Source organism: Camelus dromedarius, chromosome 31 (assembly GCF_036321535.1).
Source record: "Camelus dromedarius isolate mCamDro1 chromosome 31, mCamDro1.pat, whole genome shotgun sequence".
NCBI lineage: Eukaryota > Metazoa > Chordata > Mammalia > Artiodactyla > Camelidae > Camelus > Camelus dromedarius.
The window spans coordinates 19,801,446-19,822,921 of record NC_087466.1 but is presented as its reverse complement, the minus strand read 5'-3'; the positions used below and the strand labels follow the sequence as shown (position 1 = coordinate 19,822,921).

General features: G+C 50.6%; 1 protein-coding gene across 3 annotated transcripts in view; it reads left to right on the top strand.

Annotated features, from left to right (window-relative positions):
- Positions 1 to 1,598: 1,598 nt before the first annotated feature.
- RILPL1 (Rab interacting lysosomal protein like 1) overlaps positions 1,599 to 21,476 on the top strand; it is a 37,164-nt gene continuing 17,286 nt past the window's right edge. For 2 of the 3 annotated variants that reach the window (XM_031442551.2, XM_031442552.2), the window contains exons 1-4: positions 1,599 to 2,370; positions 8,292 to 8,442; positions 19,628 to 19,746; positions 20,355 to 20,576. In XM_031442551.2, coding sequence (XP_031298411.2) covers positions 2,062 to 2,370; positions 8,292 to 8,442; positions 19,628 to 19,746; positions 20,355 to 20,576 — 801 coding nt within the window. In that variant the 5' untranslated portion in view covers positions 1,599 to 2,061. The remainder of the gene's footprint in view (positions 2,371 to 8,291; positions 8,443 to 19,627; positions 19,747 to 20,354; positions 20,577 to 21,476) is intronic. The other variant, XM_010986335.3, reaches the window with a different exon arrangement.

The window sequence follows — 21,476 nt, the reverse complement described above, 5'->3', positions numbered from 1 at the left end:
ATGTTGTAAGGCAGCAGTTCTTGAACTTTTTGCTCTCAGGGACCTTTTTCCGAGGGCACACTTAAAAACCATGGAAGACCCTAAAGAGATTTTGTTAGATACATAACATCTATTGATATCTACTGTAACTAGAAATTTAAACTGATGGTTCTTGAAACTACTGATTAATTTTAAAAAGACACATGACATGTTAACATGAATATTTTTAAATAAAAAATAGCTATGCTCCAAAACAAACAAACACAAAAGTACAAAGGACAGTGGCATTGTTTCATATTTTGGCAAATCTCTTTAATGTGTAGCTCATTATCAGGGAGAGCTGGATCCTCAAATCTGCATCTGCATATTCAGTCTATCATGATGAGCTGTTGTGTGTTATGTATGTGAAGAACATCTAGCCTCTCATTGATACACAGCCAGCAAAAGGGACCTTATAGAGACTGACTGCATATTGGGGAATCCCAGGGGTCCTCAGGCCACACTTTGGGAAGCATGAAGTAAATGAGGAAGTATTTGTAAAGTACCTAGAATAATGCATGGCACATGATAAATGCTATATATGCTTAAAGCAAATACAAAGCAAAAGAAAAGAACAAATGTCCAATAGATTTTAAACTTTAAAAAGTTTTCGTTTTAATCAATACGTGTCTGGTTGGGGTGGGCTTTATAGCTACAAGGGCGTTCGGGTTTTTTTTTTTTTTTTTTTTCAGCCTTCAAGGCCCTCACAGTGTTGGGGGAGGCGTTTCAGTGTAACCACGGTGGAAATTCACTATGCTAAGAGCAGTTTTATGGGAGTAGGTGGCCGGCTGTGGGGATGCAGAGGAGGGTCCCTACTTACCCACGCGTGGGGGTGGGAAGGGTGGGGCTATAGGTTCAGGAAAGGCTCTCCTGGGCGGGGAAGGGTGGTCTGATGGACTAGATGATTTAGCCAGGTCAAAGGACAGAGGTTTGGGACAAGAAAACTGAGATCCAAATCCTGGCCTCACCTCCTCTGTGAAGTGGTGTTTATGTCACAAGGAGCCGCTAATGGACGTGGCTTGGCGGGCGGGGCAGCCTGGCGGCTTAGGAAGCAGAGAACCCCTCGACCCTTCTGCCCCTCTCCGGGGCGCCTCTCCTGGAGCGCAGGGCCCGGGGCCGCCAGGTCCCCCTGGTGACCGGATCGGCCGGGAGGGTCTTTGACTCCTCCCCAGGATGGGCCCCATTTCGGAGTCCACCTCCTGAGCCCTCCACTCCAACCCCGACGCTGTGAATCGTCCAGAGAGACCAGCGACCGCCACCACCATCGCCCCTTCTCCTCGGGGCTAGTCTCGGCCCCTCCGGGGCGGGAGCGGGAGAGGAGGAGCCAGGACCGGGCCGGAGGAGGGGGCTGCGCGTCCGGACGCCGTGGGGGCGCCGGCTGGAGCGGGGAAGGAGGGTCTGGCGAGTGAAGCAGGGGGCGGGGGTCTGCGGAGTCGGCGGGTGGGGGTGCCGCGGCCGCGGGGACCCCAGGGCGCCCTCGGGCGGCGGAAGCCGGGCGCGCCCCTCTCCAGGCCGGGATCGGGGCGGGGCGCGCGGCATCCCCGCGGGGGGAGTCGGTCACCCGGCCTCGCCGCCGCCGCCAAAGTTTCCCGGAGGAGCCGCGGCCGCCCTTCCTTCCCAGGCCCCGGGCGTGGGGGCGAGCCTCCGGCGAGGACCGTTTCCGAGGGCAACGGGGCCCCCTCTCCAGCCAGACCCCGCGCCTCCATTGCGCCCAACTCGGATTCCCAACTTGGGAGGCGCCGCGGGCCTGCGCACGCGCGCGCCTTCCTCGCCTCCTCCTCCTCCTCCTCCCGCTGGGGAGCAGGCTCCGGGCCGAACCGGCACCTAGACCCGCACCCCGCGCGCTGACCCCCGGCTCCCGGCCCGCCGCCTCCGCCCATGCCGACGCCCGCCTCCCGCCCGGTGCGCCCTCGCCCGAGGGCCAGCTAAGTGCGGGCCGGCGGCGGCGGCGCGAGGTGGGCCCGGCCCGGCGCTGCCCTCGACAGCGGCAAGTTTGGGAGTTGCACTAGTTTGCGGGGTGGGGGAGAGGACGGACGGGGGGCCATGGAGGAGGACCGGGGGTCGTCGCTGGCGGCCGAGTCGGCGCTGGAGAAGAACGTGGCGGAGCTGACCGTCATGGACGTGTACGACATCGCGTCGCTCGTGGGCCACGAGTTCGAGCGGGTCATCGACCAGCACGGCTGCGAGGCCATCGCGCGCCTCATGCCCAAGGTCGTGCGCGTCCTGGAGATCCTGGAGGTGCTGGTCAGCCGCCACCACGTCGCTCCCGAGCTGGACGAGCTGCGCCTCGAGCTGGACCGTCTGCGCCTGGAGAGGATGGATCGCATCGAGAAGGAGCGCAAGCATCAGAAGGTGGGCGGTAGCCTCAGTCTGCCCATCTGGGCTATGGGGCCGCCGGGACCTGAGGGCCCTTGAGCATTGAGCACGCGTAGGTGCACACGTGTATGTGTATACACTGAGTAGACTAGAGGAGACCCGATTAGATGAGGGAGAGAGGGGTGCCCTTGGCCCTCTTCTGCCCAGACAGGGGCCACTGGCATATACGACCCCAGAGATAAGGGGTAGTTCCTTGGAGTCAGACCTGAGTTCCATTCCCACCTTTACTATCGAATAGCTGTGTGACCTTGAGTAAGTTACTTAAATCCTCTGTGCTTTATTTCCTCACATATCAAATGGTGATACTAACAGGACCCATCTTATAAGAATTAAATAGGATAGTATCTAAAGTGCTTAAATAATACCATTCTTTTCCAGAAATAAAATAAGCCCCCCTGCCCGGCAGTGCTACAGTGAGAGGATGTGACACCAGCCCCCTATCTTCATCCCCGTCCAGAACCCCCAGAGCCAAGGGGATGTGACCTCCAGCCACTGAGCTCATTGACCCTCAGTCTCTGGGTTCTAATTTGCAAACGACTTTCTAGGGTTCCTTCTGTTATTAAGCGGAGGTGGTTGCCCTTCCTTTATTTTCTCTTTAATCCTCGCAGAACTCTGTGAGGTAGGGGTTATTATCTTCATTTTACAGAAGAAGAAACTGACAATCTCATCCCAAGTTAGTGCTGAGAGAGTCCCAGCCCCGGTGGGGATTCTAGTGCCTCTTCCCCACCCTCTTTGAATTGGGGGAAGGTGATTTGGGGCAGCTTTAAGGCTAAGCCTCTGCCTCGTGAACACGGATCCCCCTGCGCTTGTGAATCAGGGACTCCTCACTGGGCTTGGTCGGGGGAGTCCAGACAAGGTGCCTGGGGAAAAGGAAGTGGCAGACGTGTGGTTTCCTGCCCCAGCCTCAGCCCCGGGAAACTCTTGTCAGACCCTTCAGACTGAGAATGGGAGGAAACATTTTTCCTTGGGGAATTTGGGTGTCTGAGGGGACTCTGACTTGCTGTGTGGCCTTAGGACATAGTCTTTGGCCTCTCTGAACCTCTCTGACTAGCTGTGACCTGTTGTGTACTTTGAGATCTGTGTCTTTTCAAGGGAAACATCCCAGGCTATTTGTCGACAATCTTAACCTGAGGACAGATCCTTTGGGACAGAGCACTAGTGCTTTGGAGGTTTGATTGTGTTTGTCCTCAAAGGTCCCTACACCCTGGGGTCAGGTAAGAGATCCAAGCTCCCAAGCCTTAGGCAGCATTTCCAGATCACACTGGGAGCTTGAAAATGCCCCAGCCTGTAATTAATGTCAAGATTCGGAGGAGCAGGAGCTTTGGAGCTAGATTGCCTGGTTTCAAAGCTTGTCACTCCCGGGCTGTGTGATCATGGGCAAGTCACCTCACCTCTCTGTGCCTCAGTTTCCTCAGCTGTAAAATGGAAAGAATAATAGTGCCCATCTCATCAGGTTGTGGTGAGAATTAAAGAGCTCAGGACAAAACCTGGCCCACTTGGAGGGCCTTACGTGTGTTAACTATTGTTCCTAGGCCGGGAGAGGCTTTCACTGGGTGTTCTTAGGCTGATACTGGAGACTCCACCCCCCCCACCCCGGGTACCCCTGCTCCTACCCTGGGTCCCTCCTCTCCCAGAGAGTCAGGGAAGGAAGGGACCTTGAGCTCCCCTCATGCATCTGCCTCTTATTGACAGGCACTAAGGGACTTAGCCCAGGTCACACAAGAAGGCCTGGCACCTTTGTCCCCACCCCTAGCATTTTAGTTCTGCTGCAGCTGGACTGGGAGCCACCCTGGGGAGCCATCAGAGGCCACTAGGCCTGGAGTCAGGTGGAAGTCCCAGCCAGCTGCACCTGTCACCTCTGGAACGCTCGCTCTCAGCCTGGAAGTAAACACCAGTGTGTTCACCGCCAGGGCTCGTTTGTAAACACTGAAGATGATCTTTTCCAATTTGGAGGACAGAATCCCTTGTTTTCCCATCCCAACTCCAGTCCCCATCGTACTCTTGGGATCAAGAGACTTGTCTGATTGTTTTTCATCTTCATAAACCTCAAAGGCTCTTCAAGGTGTCATTTCCACAAAAGTCTTCTTAGTATGTCCTTGATCTTATCTGTCTGTTCTTCTCTCCCTCCTTCGCTTTGCTCCCTTCCTTCCTTCTATTTCTGTTTCAACAAATCTGGCTCCAGTAAGGCTTGAACCCTGTCTTCCTCAGTTCTGTTCATCACTCAGACCTAGGCCACAGTCTTGTCATATTTTACCTGGTGACTCAGTGTGCAAACCAGTCAACTGACCACAGCTTGCAAAGTGCCCCCCCTAGGTGACATGATGGATGCAGAGGAAAGGAAAACCAGTTCCTCATCTCAGGCAGTGAGTGGGTAACAGGGAAGACAGGAAGAACACACGAATAGACTTTAGAAAGCAGTGGCTGTGCAGATACAGTTGCATATAATGTAAACAGTATACATTGTTCATTTAATCAGTTAACAGATACATTCATTGAGTACCTACGATGCACCAGGCACTGTTCTGGGAGACACTGGTGAGCACAACTGATAAAGTCTTTGCTTTCAAGGACCTGACATTCCAGTGCAGTGCTGTCCCATAGAAATACAATGTGGTGTGTCACATTAATAAAAAAGACACAGATGAAGTTAATTTTAATAACATATGTTATTAAACCTAGTCTATCCGAAATATTATTTCAACATGCAGTCAATGTAAAAAAATATTTTTGTTGAGGTATAATTGACATACAACATTGTATTAGTTTTAGGTTTACAACATTATTTGATGCACGTATATATTATAAAACTAAACACAGTACATTTAGTTAACATCTATCACCACACATAGTTACAAAAAAGTTATTAGTGAGATATTTTGCATTCTTTTTTTCCTATGTCTTTGAAATTCAGTGCATGTTTAACCCTTACTGCATGTTCCAGTTTAGACCAGTCAAATTTCAGGTGCTCAGCAGAGACATGTGGCTTGTGGCTACTCTGTGGAAGGGTGTGATTCTAGAGTAAAGAGATAGATTTTTTTTTTTAAGTTTTTAAAAATTTCAGCTTATGATAAGTGCCATGAAGAAGATAAAACAAGGAAAGAGATTGGCCAGGGCTGGGGTCTGGTAGATGGGACAGTCAGGAAGGCTTCCCTGGGTAGGTGACATTTGAGCTGAGATCTGAATGAAGTGTAGGTGCCACCCATAGAGAGATCTGGCATTTTAGGCAAGAGGCACAGCAAGTGCAAAGGCCCTGAGGTAGGAATGAGCTTGGTGTGTTCAAGAAACACAAAGAAGGCTAGTGTGTCTAGAGCAGAGCAAGTGAGGAAAAAGGGAAGGAGCTGAAGTGAGGGAGGTACTGGGGCCCTCTGTGTGCTCAGCCTGTGCCAGGTGGGAGCAGAGGGGACCAGGGCAGGAAGAGCCTGACTCTGCTTCCAGCCTGCCCTGCGTGTAGGAAGGTCCCATGCCCACTCCATCATTCCACCATCACTTCCGCCCTCCAGCCCCACCCGTCACCTCCCCTGGTGACCTTGAATCAGCTGTGCGAATACTTACTACCTCTCATTTCCCCAGTGCAGCAGGCTTCCTGACAAAGGAGATGGGATTTAGGAACTTATTTAAGAGATGAATGGAGGCGATGCTGGACATCCGGCCATCTGGGCCGGCTTGTGATGGGCTGTAGGAGGACCAGGAATCAGCAAACATCTTTAGCACTTTCTGGGTGCTAGGCACTACTCCAGGCATTTACATATATTAACCATTTAATCCTCATGACAACCCACAGGGGTAGATACTACACTATTTTTCTCATTTCAGGCACCTGAAGGTTGAATAACTTATCCAAGATCAGCTAATAAGTGGCAGAAACAGAATTCAGACTCAGGCCATCGGGCCTCAGTATCCATGCTTTAAACCAGCATTCTATACAGGCAACAATGATGAAACTTTGTTTAGTTTACGGTTTTACAAAATACCTTTTTTTAAATACCTTTGGTTTTTTTGGGGGGAGGGGAAACAGCTTTAATGAATATAATTCACAAAGCTTACAATTCACCCATTTCAAGCATACAATGCAATAGTTTTTAGTTTATTCACAGAGTTGAGCAGCCATTACTGCAGTCAATTTTAGAACATTTTCATTACGCCAAAAAGAAAACCCAGACCCATCAATAGTCATTCCTCATTCCCTGCCAGTCCTTCTGCCCCCGGGTAGCTGCCAACCTGCTTTCTGTCTCTATGGATTTACCTGTTGTGGACATTTCTCATGAATGGATCATACACTGTGTGACCTTTGGTGACTGGCTACTTGCCCTGAGCATCGTGTTTTCAAGGTCCATCCAAGTTGTAGCACATGTCCTTGCTTCATTTCTTTTTGTCTGAATAATATCCCATTGTGTGGAAACACCACATTTTATTTACTCATTCATCAACTGATGGGCATTTTGGTTGTGTCTACCTTTTGGCTATTGAGAATAGTGCTGCTATGAACATTTATGTACATGTTTTCATTTCTCTTGAGCAGATCCTACAAGTGGAATTGATGGGTCACGTGGTAACTATGTTTAACTTACCAAGGAACTGCCAGGCTGTTTCCCACAGCGGCTGCACCCTTTTGCATTCTCACCAGAAATGCAAGAGGGTTCCAATTTCTTCATATCGTTGTCAACACTTGTTATCGTCTGTTTCTCTGATTACAGCCATCATTAAAATAATTTTAATAGACTGATCTTTTTTATTCTCACAACAATCCTGTGAGCCTTTTTTTTTAATTGAAATGTAGTTAACACACAATATTGTATTAGTCTCAGGTGTGCTACACAGTGATTTGACACTTATAATATAATCATCATAAGTCTAGTAACCTTCTGACCCCATACAGATTTACTGCAATAATACTGACTATATTTTTTGTTATATATTACACCCTGTGGCTTATTTATTTTATAACTGGAGGTTTGTACCTCTTAATCTCCTTCACCTATTTTACCCCTCAAGCCCGTCTGGCAACCACCTATTCGTTCTCTGCATCCTTGAGTCTATTTTCATTATTTTTTGTTTGTTTTGTTTTTTAGATTCCACAAATAAGTGAGATTATATGGTATTTGTCTTTTTCTGTCTGACTGATTTCACTTAGTATAATGCTCTCTAGATCCCTCCATATTGTCACAAATGGCAAAGTTTCACTCTTCTTTATGGCTGAGTAATATTCCACTGGATATGTATACCTCATCTTCTTTATGCATTCAGCTATCAGTGGACACTCAGGTTGCTTCCATAGCTTGGCTGTTGTAAATAATGCTGCTGTGAACGTTAGGGTGCATATATCTTTTTAAATTAATGTCCTGGTTTTCTTTGCTGTGAGCTCTTATATTAGGGCTCCCTGACTAAGGGAAACTGAGGCTCAGAGTTGTAAAGGGAGTTGCCCTAGGCCACTTGAAGAGATGCCTGTTTGGGGGGCCGGGTGGCATCCCCAGGGTCTTTGCAGCCTCTTTCTCCCTTGGAGAGAAGCTTGTCCTGTTGGAGGGTCTGTCTGAAGATCAGGGACATGACCTCCCCAGAGCGGTTAGGAATGTTCTGGTCCCTATAGCCTGGGGCGGCCCCTCCTCGCTCTCCTGTCTAGATAGTTAAAAGGTCCAGTTCCAGTGCCGTGGTTGTCCTCGGGGCAGTTCTAGCCTGGCCAGGTCCTAACAGTATAAATGCAGGCCTCACCCAGAGGAAGGTGTTTTTCACAAAGTTGCCCTGTGGGCTAGTGACGGCCTTGTCGGCTTACCTGGCGGCTGGCTTTCGAGGCGAACGGGACGGCCCAGAGCCCCGGCATCCCGGAGCGGCTCCTGTGGGTCCAGGGGGTGAGGCCGCTGCCCTGAGCAGGTGGTGACCCGCGCCGGCCCCTCCCCCGGCAGGAGCTGGAGCTGGTGGAGGACGTGTGGCGCGGGGAAGCACAAGACCTCCTTTCCCAGATCGCGCAGCTGCAGGAGGAGAACAAGCAGCTCATGACCAACCTCTCCCACAAGGACGTCAGCTTCTCCGAGGAGGAATTCCAGAAGCATGAAGGTAAGAGGAGGGGCCAGCAGGGGAGGAGGGGGGGAGGTTCCCACTGCCAGCCCCGGCATCGTCGGTCACAGTCATGAGCATGGTCCCGGCGCAGCCGTGACTCATGTCACGTGGACTCACACCATCACTCTGTCTGGGAAATGGTTTGGCCTGCTTTACAGGTGATGAAACCGAGAGGTTCATCTGACAAATCGTTGGATTCCTCACTTTTCCAGACTCTTTCCTAGGCACTGGGGATACACGTGGGACAAGACAAAGCCCCTACGCTCGTGAAGCTTATGTTCTAGTGCAGAGGAGATAGGTGATAAGTATGTAAACAACTAGATGTCACAGTTCTGAACAGATGCTGACCAGAGTTGTGGAAGAGCTAAAACAAGGGGAATATAATAGAGGCAACTTGGTAGGGAGCTTCTTTAGATATGGTGATCAAGGAGGGCCTCTCGATGAGGTAACATTTGAGCCCTAGTGAAGTTATGGAGCGAGCCATGCGAATATGTTGGGGAGGGCCGGGTGCAAAGGCCCTGGGGCACGACTGTGTATGGAAAACCAAGAAGGCTAGTGTCACTAGTGCTACAGAAGATGATTGAAGCCAAGGGCATTAAAGATGAGGTCACAGGGGTCAGCAGGGATCAGATCACATAGCCCATTAGAGGCCAAGGTTTGGGTTTTATTCTGAGTGTGCTGGGAAGAAATTTGAGGTGCTTGTCACCGGCACAGGTTTAATAATGAGCAACCCTGGATGGCCACCCAGATCTGAATGCTGCTGGATGCATCAGCTCGGCTCCCGGGCAGCCTCCTTCCTATTCAGGGGCTGCCTCTGATCCCAAGGAATCTCAGACCCATCTCTGGTTAAACTCAGGTCCCTACACAAGCCCCCTCCTCGTGTTTTTTGGGAAGGGGAATGGACTTTCATGGGGGGCCTCAAGTTCAGAACTCGTGGTTACAACTCTAGGAATAAAGTAAGGTGCTGTATGAGGACTGTAGGGACCAGGGAAAAAGGAAGTGTTGGAGCCAGGAGCCGGCATTCTCTCTTCCTTGGGCTTCCCTTGTGCAGGTGTGAGTACTGCAGTGCAAACAAGTCTGAGTGGTGTTGAGCGTTGGCTGTAGAGCCAGGCCGCCCAGGTGTGAATCCTAACCTGATACTTACCTGCTAAGTGACCTTGACCTTCGTGTGCTTAAGTGCAACATGTAAAAATGGGGGAAATAACCATATGTCCCTCAAGGTTGTTGTGAGGCTTAAATGAATTAATACATGGAAACTGCTTAGAATCGTACCTGGTGCCTACACTGAGCGAGTGTTCACTCTTGTTACTGTGAGCTGTTGTTATCCTATCCAATCTTTTTTTTTAATTGAGGTATATTTGACTTTCAATGTGGTGTTAGTTTCTGGTGTACAGCACAGTGATCCAGTTATACATAGATACTCTTTTTCATTATAGTTTATTACAAGATACTGAATACAGTTCCCTGTGCTCTACAGTAAGACCTTGTTGTTTATCTATTTTATATGTAGTGCTTTGTATCTGCTGATCCCAGACTCCTAGTTTATCCCTCCTCGCCGCTTTCCTCTCTGGTCACCATAAGTTTATTTTCTATGTCTGTCAGTCTGTTTCTCTTTTGTAAATAAGTTCATTTGTATCATTTTTTAAGATTCCACATAAAAGCGGTATCACATGGTGTTCGTCTTTCTCCTTCTGACTTACTTCACTTAGTGTGATAAGCAATCTCCTTTTTGAACAGATGAGAACAGGCTGAGAGGGTCCATGCCTTTCTCTGGCTTAGTAATATTCCATGGTATGTTTAGGCTTGGTCTTGTTTATCCGTTTATCCACTGATGGACGTTGGGTTGTTTCCCACTTTCGGCTGCTGAGACTAGTACTGCTGTGAGCATTCCAGTACACGTTTTTGTGTGGACCTGTTTTCAGTGCTTTGAGGTTTACACCCAGGAGTGGAGTTGCTGGGTCACGCGGTAGCTGTGTGAGCTTGGTGATGCACCCGGAGCCATCTTTTTGTCTGTGACATTTCTGCGGGGCATCCGGAGGCCTCCAGGTCTGACCTGAGAACCTTCCACCGGCCCCAGGGACCTCCTGGAGATCTCGGGGCCCCCAGGGCCCCCAGGCATGGGCCTGAACACCCTGAGCTGCTTCCCTGGCGCTCTGCTGCATCTGCGTGCACACGGTACCCTCCGTGTGGGAGAGCATCACCACGGCTTCCCAAATCCCTGCTGGGCTTGCCGTGCAACAGCCCACACGGGTGCCATTGGAGACGCACTTAGTTGGCATCTTGCGTGGGTCCAGCTCCTGGGCGGTGAGCTCGGGGAGGCTCGGCTGTTCTGCGCGGCAGCAGCCCCCAGCCGAGTGCAGAGACTGGGCAGACGCCAGGCGTGCCTCTCGTGGTTATTTTTATTTTGCATGGGAAACCATGGGAACACAGCAGGGACAAGAGCATTGCTCCCACCTGTGAGAGGAGCAGACCTCGGGCTGAGGGCCCCTGGGAGGAGGTGCCACCCATAAAGTTAGACTGTGGATCCCGCGCTGCTTTGAGCAGTGGGGCAAGGCTTGGGGGCTGACTGTGGATTTAGGGGTGCCATTGCCTAAGCTGGTGTCGGGGTGAGTGGGGACAGAGAGCCTGCACGGAGCAGCACTGCTTTCTCAGCCACTCACACTGGCCCTGCGCTCAGAGCACCCGGGCAGTCTCCCGTCTCCCCCTCCCTGGAAGTCTCCAGACTAACAAGCATTTTCCTGCCTCTTGTATTTGGAAATCCTCATGTCAGCACTCGGAAACTACTGGTTTGCCTGCGCGGAAATGAATTACAGATTATCGAAGCCGTTGGACTTGGGAGATGGGGTTGCAAAAATAGGCTCAGGGGTCTGGAAAAAAAATCTTAGGCTCTGGACAAACAACTCCGTCACCAGGAGCGGAAGAAAACTGATCACATAGCCATTTTCTGAAGGGCAGCTGAGAAAAGCACTGTCCAAAAAAATGTCAGACAATGCTCTGGTTTCTCTTCAGATGGTATAAATCTTTGGCCTTTTACGAAAAAATGTAAGGCAAGCCACACACGTGATTACAATTTTTCCAGTTGGGCATTAAAAAAGTAAAAAGGGCAGGTGAAAGTAATTTCAACATATTTTTATTTAACCCAGTAGATCCAAGATACCAATCCTCTCAACATGTAATCAATTTAAAAATTAGCGTAGGGTATTTTGCATTCTTTTTTTTTTTTCATATTAAGTCTTTGAAATCTGGTGGGTTATATATTTATATATAATATAACATATTATATGTGTGTTTTATTGGGGTAAAATACACATCAAATTTACCATGTTAACCGTTTCTAAGTGTACAGTTCAGTAGTGTTAATTACATCCACGTCGTTGGGAAGCCCATCTCGAGAACACTTTTTGTCTTGCAGATGGAACTCTAAAACTCTGTCCCCGTTAAACAGCAGTCCCTCATTCCCCCGCCCCCAGCCCCTGGCATCTGACATTCTACTTCCTGTCTCTAGCAGTTTGACTATTCTGAGTACCTCGCATACGTGGAATCATACAATATTTGTCCGTTTGTGACTGGCTTATTTCACTTAATGTCCTCAACTTTCATCCCTGTTGGAGCTTGGGTCAGAATTTCCTTCCTTTTTAAGGCGGAGTGATATTCCATTGTATGAATCCACCAAATTTTGTTTATCCATCCATCCGTTGATGGTGAGTGTGTACTTTACGTTTATGCAGCACGTGTCCATTTGGACGTGCCCTATTCCAGGTGCTCCGTTGTCAATAGCGGTGGCTGAGCTGGACACACGGAGCTAGAATGTGTTCGCGGAGGCTGCTGGGTGAAGTCCATTGTGAAAAGAATGGGCTACAGAGGCAGGTGGACCTGAGTTCAAAGCCCAGCCCCACCCTTGCCAATGGGTTACGCTGGGAAGAGTCCTTCCCGTTCCCATCCTCAGGGGCCTCACCTGTAAGATGGGCATGGCGACTCCTGACCCCTGGGATTGTTGAGAAAAAGTATGTGCAGCATCAAGCATAGAGCAGTCCGGGAAAAGATGACCCCGAGAGCAGTTATGCCGATTTTTGTCCTAGCTGAAGCTTGTGTGGGAACCAAGAGTGTCTGGTATGAATTTCAGCTCAATAAAAACAGTCCATGCACCGTCTCTGGGACTTTCTCCGTGTGCTTGCTCTTTAGTTTCCTGGGGCCGCTGTAACAAATGACCACAAACGGAAATGCACTCTCATAGATCTGGGGGCTGGGGGTCCAAAGGCAAGGTGTCAGCACGGCTGTGCTCCCTCCGAAGGCTCTATCAGAAGAGCCTCCTGCCTCTTCCAGCTTCTGGTGGTGGCCGGCCATCCTTGGCTTGTGGCTGTGTCCCTCCAAGCTCTGCCTCTGTTGTCACGTGGCCGTCTCTGTGTTCTGTGTGTGTGTGTGTGTGTGTGTGTGTGTGTCTGAATCTCCCCTCTCCTTTCTCTTATAAGGACACCAGTCATCGGATTTAGGGCCCACCCTCATTCAGCATGACCTCATCTTAACTAATTACATCTGCAAAGACATATTTTCAAGTAAAGTCACATCCTGAGCTTCCAGGCAGAGGTGACATTTGGGGGGGACGCTATTCTCTCCGCTACGCTTGCTGACAACGTAAGGAGCTTGGGCTGTGAGACTTAGAAAGGGAGTATAGTGGTTGCAGGAGTGTGGACTCTGGAGCCGGACTGCCTGAGTTTGAATCCTGGCAGTGCCACTAATGAGCTGTGTGGCCTTGTGTGAGTTAACTAGCTACTGTGCACCCGAGTTTCCTCGGCTAGCCAACGGGGGCAACAGGAGTCTTGCTTCATAAAATATTCTAAGGATAAAATGAGTTAAGCACTGTTTATATCAGTTTCTTCTGGAAGGAGACCCCGAGACGATTTTCTTGTGCAGGTAGTTTATTAAGGAAGCACCCCCAGAAGGTGGGGTTGTGGCGGGAGCAGGGCAGCCAGCGCTGGAGTGTGAGTTACATGCCAGAGTGTGGGCGCGGGGGCTGCACTTCCTTACGGAGCCTGCCAGCCTACTTGGTGCCCAAGGTGCCCGGTCAGTAGCAAAAGCACATTGAAGGGGTGCGGGGGGTGAACACAGGTCTCCGAGGGGCTCTGAGCACCGCCTCATCCATGGTGAGCGCTGAGCCCAGTAGCTGGTGACGGCAGGTGCTCGGTAAATGTGTGTGATCATCACCGCCGTCCTGTATCAAAGGCGCCTTTCTGGCTCTGGGGAGTGAAAAATGTCTTGGTCTGGAATTGGGAGACCTGGATTACAGTCCAGAATGGCTGCCAACTAGCAGAGTTGGGGCAAGCATCTCAATCTTCTCAGGGCATTTTCTTCTCATATGGATTGAGGGGGGCGGACCATAGGGGTTTGTGAGTGGTAGCGGTTGTTTGGGTCTTTAAAAAAAAAGATCTATTACCTGTGTTCTTCCATATGTAAAAGACTAAAGCAAAACAACAAAAAAGCACGAGAATTCTCTTCCCTTCTCACTGCACTGTAAAACCATTCCCTTCCATGCATTGACACACATATTCCACGTGTGTGGTTTTTAAATAAGCAAAAGCTCCTATAGTGCTAACATTGATGTTGCAGGGAACAATGTATTTCATTTTTTAAATAAAAGAAATGGTGCTGTATAGATTGGCACTTGCCTTTTTAAAAAAATTATGTATTTACTGTTTGGATTGCCTTTTTTAAAAAAAGTGACATGAAATTCATATATCATAAAATTAACAGTTTAAAAGTGTAAAATTCAGTAGCATATGGTGCATAATTTATTTATAATGTTGTGTGACCATCACCTCTATTTAGCTCCAAAATATTTTTTCTTCCTGGTAGGGGAAGGGAATTAGGTTTATTTATTGAATTATTATTTTTTTAGAAGAGGTACTGGGAATCGAACAAAGGACCTTGTGCATGCTAAGTATGCGCTCTGCCACTTGAGCTCTACCCTCCCCGACAAAATATTTTCGCCATCCCCAAAGGGGACCCCGCACCCATTAGCAGTCACTTCCCAAACCCCCCTGCCCTCAGACTTGGGCAACCGCTAATCTCTCTGTCTCTATGGATTCACCTATTCTGGACATTTTGTGCAAATGGAATCAGAATATATAGCCCTTTGTGTCTGGCTTCTTTGGCCCAGCATCGGGTTTTGAAGGTTCATCACACTGTAGCACATGTGAGAACATGATTCCTTTTTATGCCGAGTGATATTCCATCATATGGACTTTTTTTAATCCATTCGCCTGCTGACAGACATTTGGACTGCTCCCTCCGTTCGGCCGTTGTGAATAGCGCTGCTATGATTTTATCACTTGCCTTTTTCTTGTGACCAGCCACATAGTGTCGCACCGTGTGGAAGGTACTTGTTTAACCGTCTCCTTGCCGGTGGGTGTTTAGCTCATTTCCAGTTTTCACTCCTACAAACTTGGCTCCTGGGACTGACCTTGGACTTGCTTCTCCGTGCACTTGCCCGAATGTCTCTTCAGTCTAGATCCCAGGATCCTGAATTGCTGAGTGACTAAACAATTGCTCAGAACTCTTCCAACTTTTACCTGTCTGTGAGTCTGTTAAAAACGCTTAACCTTTTAGTTTTCCGAAGCACTGGTGTGACCACTATTGGACTTTATCGTAGCAGCAGCCTTTGGAGCAAGGAGGATTGGTATTTCTATTTTGTGGATAAAATGCCAGCTGACACTTAGAGACACTTACTCTGTGCCAGGCCTCTTGCGAGCACTTCAGGTAGATTAACACATGCAACCTCACAAGAGCCCTGAGGTGGAGCCTCCCCATGATCCCCACTTGCAAGTGAGAAAACAGGCATGAGGTGCACTGCAGGGGCAGCGGAAGAGCCGGGAAGGAGCCCCAGAAATCTAGCTCCAGACTCCAAGCCCTTAATTGTTTTGTTCCCTGGCCTCTTGGTCCTGCAGCCACTGATACCCATAAAGGTGGCGGATGTAGCTGGGTCCCAGCTCCAGGCTTCCTTTCTCTGGACTCATGCTCCGCCCTCACCCACTTAGCTGTCCTGCTCACATGATTTCTCCAGGAGTGGAATCTGCCCCCACCAAGAGGCCCTTAATGCCCTGCCCAGAGCCCTGGCGGGAGAGGTGCTCAGAGAGACAATAATGACCGCTTTTGTGGCTTTTTCACAGACTCTGCCTACTGCTGATTTCAGCCCCCTCCCCCACTCAGAGACACACACACACACACACACACACACACTCGCTCACACTGTCTGAGAAGCTCTTTTTCGGGAGACATGAGGAGTATCCACTTGTCCCACTAGCCAAGGCCCTGGCCCCACCTTGCAGCAGTGGCCTAGAAGTTTTGGGAGGGGATACCTGGTACCCGAGACCCTCAGATGGCCCTTTGATTGCCCATTGGAAGTCTGGAGGTCCTCCAGCTCAGAACTTTGGCTGGAGAGCATCTTTTGAGAAGTCAGGAGGTGGCCAGGAAGGCACCAGGGCTGCACCTGAGGGAGGAGGAAAGCTGGAGTGTCTAGAGAAATAACTGACTTTATAAACGCCAAGTGGAGAGCAGAGTTCTTTTTCACTGCTGTGTAATATTCCGTTGCCTGTTACTATCCAGGTTTATCCATTCATTCTACTATTGATGGGCTTTTTGTCCATTTCCAGTTTGGGGGCTATTACAAATAAAACTGCTATGAACATGTTTGCACCGCCTGTGCTGTACAGATTGTCACTTACTGTTTCAATCTCCAGTATGTCTCAGTCTTTTAAATAGCCACATAGTATCTGATTGTACTACAGATTATTGAACTGTCCGCCTACTGATGAACATGTGCACGCATGCCTGTTGGGGATATACCAGAAGGCAGCTGCTGGTTCAGAGGATGTACGTCAGCTGTAGTAGGTAATGCCAAATGGGTTTCCAAAGTAGCACCCCCAGCAGCCCCGCTGAGCACTCTTGTTGCTTCACCTTCTCTCCAGCACTTGGTATTCACAGTCCTTTTCATGTTCGTCACCTGCTAAGGATGCTCGCCCCTTCCAGCCATGCCTGCCTTCCCACTCCAGCTAGGGCTGGCATCTCTCAGGGGCTTTGCAGCTTCTCAGTCTCTCTCAGCCTCATAGTTTGGTGTACGGCCCAAGGGGGCCCAAGCTGAGTGGTCTCAGGGGCTGAACTGATGCCCCCACGCCCACCAGTAGGAAAGGATCCTATTTCATGACCTTGTGTGATTTCCTACTGTACAGTGTTGTCAGAGAGGTGGAGTCAAGGGGTACCCATTTTGCAGCGGAGGAAGTGGAGGCTCAGAGAGGTTATGTCACTTCACAAGTCAAAAGCCATAGGCTGTGATAGAGCCTGCGTGATCAAGCTCGTCTTTCTCTCTTGCCTTCTGGGGCCTCCCAGTCCCTCAGGCCATCAGCATTTCTCATTACAGTTCCTTCCCTCCGGCTCATCTCACTTGCAGACACAGACACCCCTGCCCTCCTGTGCATCTTTCCTCTCTGGCTGTCCCTTCCTGGTCTCCTTGGCCTCCCCCTCCAGCTCTGGGCAGGCTCTGCATGTTGAGATCCTGAGGTTCTTGTTGCCCCTTTAGAGAAAAATCCAGCCTCCTTACTTGGCCTCCGAGGCCTCACGTGATCCAGCCTCGCTCCCAGCTCAAGCCCGTATCACCCCTTGGCCACTGGGCTCAGCCCCTAGTGCTGCCCTCCAGCTTCTCAGATACAAGGTCTTCCCCCTCCAGGGCCCCTGCCTGGGAACGCTGGTCCTGGTCACCAGGCTGCCCTTTCCTGCTTCCGGTCTCAGCATAAATGACCCTTGTTCAAGGGGCCTTTCTTCACCCATAGTCTACCTGGGTCTCACTCATTATTTCTCAGCCCCCATTGCATCTGTCATGGCATGTGTCATGGTCTGTAATGACACACCTGTCTGTCTGCCATCTATAAGTCTGTGAGAGCAGAATTATGTCATGACCCTAGTGACTAGTTCAGTGTCAGGTATACAGCAGGCGCTTGATAAATACTTGACAGATGAATGTTGTGCATGTGTGCACACGTGCATGTCTGTGCACAAAAATATGTGAGAGTACTCCCAGCAGGTGGCCCTGTCTGGAAGAAAGTGTGTGCTGGGGTCTGCCCCAGTGTGACACCTTCTGGTGACCTTAAGGGAACTTCTGAGTCTTGTCCCCCTGTGGGGAGGTGGCATGGCATCAAGGAGAGGACGTGAGACTTGGGGTCAGAAAACCTGGGTTTGAGCCCCAGCGCTGCCAGTGCCCGGCTGTGTGACTTTGAACAAGTCTCTGGGCCTCAGTTTTCTCTATCTGTAAAATGGGACTCATGTTAAAACCAACAACAAGAACAATAATACCCATTTCCAGCAGTTGGGAATGAGAATGCAATAGGGTCGAGGATGTAAAGTGGTTTATCTTTACTGGGTTCAGCAGGGCCTTGGAAGGGAATCAGTCCCTATTCCATCAGCCCACCTGGAGCGGCTCCCAATGTGAAGCCCTAGACTTTTGAGATGGTTGAGGCAGGACAGCTGCCTTCTGGGACCGTCCTGCCTTTGTGCCTAGAACATTGTCTCCAGCTCATCAAGGGCAGTATCCAGGTCTTACCTGGATTTGTGGCCCCCGTGGTATCACGCACCGTTCTAGACACGCACCGTGAATGCTTGTTTGTGGTGGTGACTGCCTGCTTGGGACCATCCAGGACAGGAGGAGGGAGGCCAGCGGGAAAGCTTCAGTGTGGGATGCAGCAACCTGGAGAAGGGAGTCACAGAGGGAAAGTAGTCCTGAGTCCTGGGGGAGGGAAATGGGGGAGAAAAAAATGGTTTCTCCCCTTTTAATCTGTGGTTGAGTCTGACTGCCAGTACCCCAGCCCAGGTGTCCTGGTGATCAGGGATTAGCTGTCAGCCCAGTGCCTGTATGAGGCTGAATAACGGACCCCCAAATGTCCAGCCCTAATCCTTGGAACCTGTGGATGTCAACTTCTAGGGTAAAATCCTTACAAATGTGATTTAGTCAGAATCTTGAGATGGGAGGTTATCCTGGATTATTTGGGTGCACTCCAAATGCCATGACAAGTGTCCTTACAAAAAGGAGGCAGAGAGAGATCTGACATGGACAGAAGGGGAGAAGGCCATGTGACCGCAGAGGCAGCAACTGTAGTGATGTGGCCACAAGCCAAGGAACGCTGGCAGCCACCAGAAGCTGGAAGAGGCAAGGAACACATTCTCCCCTAGAGTCTCCAGAGGGAGCCAGCCACGGTGACATCTCGGTATTGGGCTGATTTTAAACTTCTGCCTCCCGGAACTATGAGAAAATACATTTCTAATGTCCTAAACTACCCAATTTTGTTGGTTATTTGTTACAGCAGCTGCCTGAAACTCATACAGCATCCGTCCTCACATTCCTTAATTCATCACATCCCTGAGCAAATACCTGCTGTGTGCCAGGCACTGTGCCAGTGCAGGGAATACACAGGGGATGGATCAGGCAAGGTCTTGCTCCCGCTGACAGTATCCTTGGGGGGCGGGGGGCAGGGGGAACAGACATTGAACAAGCAAGTAACAGACAACACCCCTTGAGCATCTGCTGTGTACCAGGCATCTTCTTCAGTGTTTCGTGTGTGTTAACTAGATCAGTCCTCACAACAGCCCTATGGGGTAGGTCCTGCTATTATTCCCATTTTAGAGATGTGGAAACTGAGGCACAGAGTGGAGGGAACCCAAAGCCACACAGCTAACACACGGGAGAGCCAGTGTCTGAGCTCCAGAGCCCACTCTTCGAATCACGTTGCAGTGTCATCTTTCATTATTAGATGAAAGGATGTACCAGATACCGAGCGGTTGTACAAAGCACTGTGAAGGGATGAGTGGGTGGGAGATGGGGCTGCGTTACAGGGCTCAGGGAAGGAGGGGCCTCTGTGAGGAGATGACCTTGAGCTGAGGCCTGAGAAACGAGGGGAGCCAGCCAGGGGGAGGTTGGAAGGCAGGTACTTGCAGGCACTGGGAGTGGCAGCCGCAAATGCCTGCGGTGGGGATGAGCTGGGAGGATAGCGGGGCAGGAAGCAGGTGCTGGGGAGTGGAGGAGATGAGGCCAGGAGGAGGCCGGGGGAGGGGCCAGGTTGATCTCAGTGGGGAGCTGCTGGATGGTTTAAGCAGGGGAGGGAGGTGGACTCACCTGCTGGTCCCGCCCCTCCACCTCCCCCAGGCATGTCGGAGCGGGAGCGGCAGGTGATGAAGAAGCTGAAGGAGGTGGTGGACAAACAGCGAGACGAGATCCGCGCCAAGGACCGGGAGCTCGGGCTGAAGAATGAGGATGTTGAGGCTGTAAGTGATGCGTCCCGCCCCACCAAGAGGCTCCCGCCTCCCCTTCAGTCTCACTCTCTGGGCTCCATGGGGTGGGGATCCTGCCCACAGCTCTGTGGACCCAGCTTTGAAACAGTAGCCATGGGGAGGACCTTCGGCAGAGTCTTCGCTGGAGCTGTAGGCGGGAACATGGCATGGCCAGCGACCTGACTCCACACACTGAAGAGGTCCCGTGGCCTGGGCAGCCTTTGCTATGACCCTGAGGCTTCCTCTAGCCCACCCCCTTCATGCCCCAGCATGGTCCAGGCTGCTCTAGGAACCTATCCGGTGTCTCTACCTAAATTAGAAAAAGACGCCCCTTTCTCAAGGCATGTTACTTCCATCTGTTGGGAAATTGTCATAAGATACTAATAAGACACTTATCTTCCATCTGTCATAAAATTATAGTAAATCTACAAATTGCCCATCTCTGGCATCAACAGAGTTAGGAGAATATGAACACATTCCAAACAAATCAAGACATCTACACAGTATAAATGGCACACCTGCAGATGGTTTGCCCTTGTACAGTGCACAACATGAACTACTGTATGCGGCGGCCCCATACCATGGCCTTTGTCTCTCTACAGCTGCAGCAGCAGCAGACCCGGCTGATGAAGATCAACCACGACCTCCGGCACCGGGTCACGGTGGTGGAGGCCCAGGGGAAGGCCCTGATCGAACAGAAGGTAGAACTGGAGGCAGATCTGCAAACCAAGGAGCAGGAGATGGGCAGCCTGCGGGCGGAGCTCGGGAAGCTGCGAGAGAGGCTGCAGGGCGGGCTCAGCCAGAACGGAGAGGAGGAGCCTGAGGTGAGTGGGAAGCCAGCTGGTGAGGTGATGTGGAAGGGACAGTCTGTGGGCTGGCTCGGGGTGGGCAAGGCTGCCTGGCTTTCCCCATTACACATGAGGGAAATGGGAGCCCCAGGGAGAGCCAGCTGCTGGCCAGAAGACACACAGGTGGGCAGGGGCAGCGCTGGGCCTGGAACCCAGGACTCCCAGCATTCCAGCCCAGGGTATCCAGCTCGGTGGTGGTTACTGGGCACCCGCCATTCATTCATTCATTCATTCAAATGATTATTAACTATGTTGCAGGCGTGGGGGAGAAAATGCAGACCTGGTTCCTGTCTACATGGAGCTTACAGTCAGTATAGGAGACAGACATTAGTCAAATAATCACGTAACTCCCTGTGACCCAGCAATCCCACTTCTAGGCATGTGCCCAAGAAAACTGAAACTGTATGTCCACATAAAAACCTGTACGCAGATGCTCACAGCAGCCCTCTTCCCAACAGCCAAAAGGTGGAAACATCCTCCGTGTCCATCAGCTGATGAGTGGATAAAAAACTTCTCAGAGTGGACTCTGAGAACACATTCTAGCTGTGTGTGTCCAGCTCAGCAGCCACTAGTGACAGTGGAGCACCTGGAATAGGGCACGTCCAAATGGACACGTGCTGTAAATATAAAATACACACTCACCATCGATGAATGGATGGAGGGATAAACAAAATATGGTAGGCCCAGGATGTGACCCACGGCACCAGAGGTGTCTGCCACATAGATGTGCCCCGGGGTGTGCCAGGAACACAGAGATAGGGCAGTCAGTCCTGACTGGGGGGGCATGGAGCTTCGTGGACCAGCTGTGACTTCAGCTGGATGTCCGTGATAATAATGCTAAGCTTTTGGTGGTGGCTGTAGGAGATGGCTATGCCG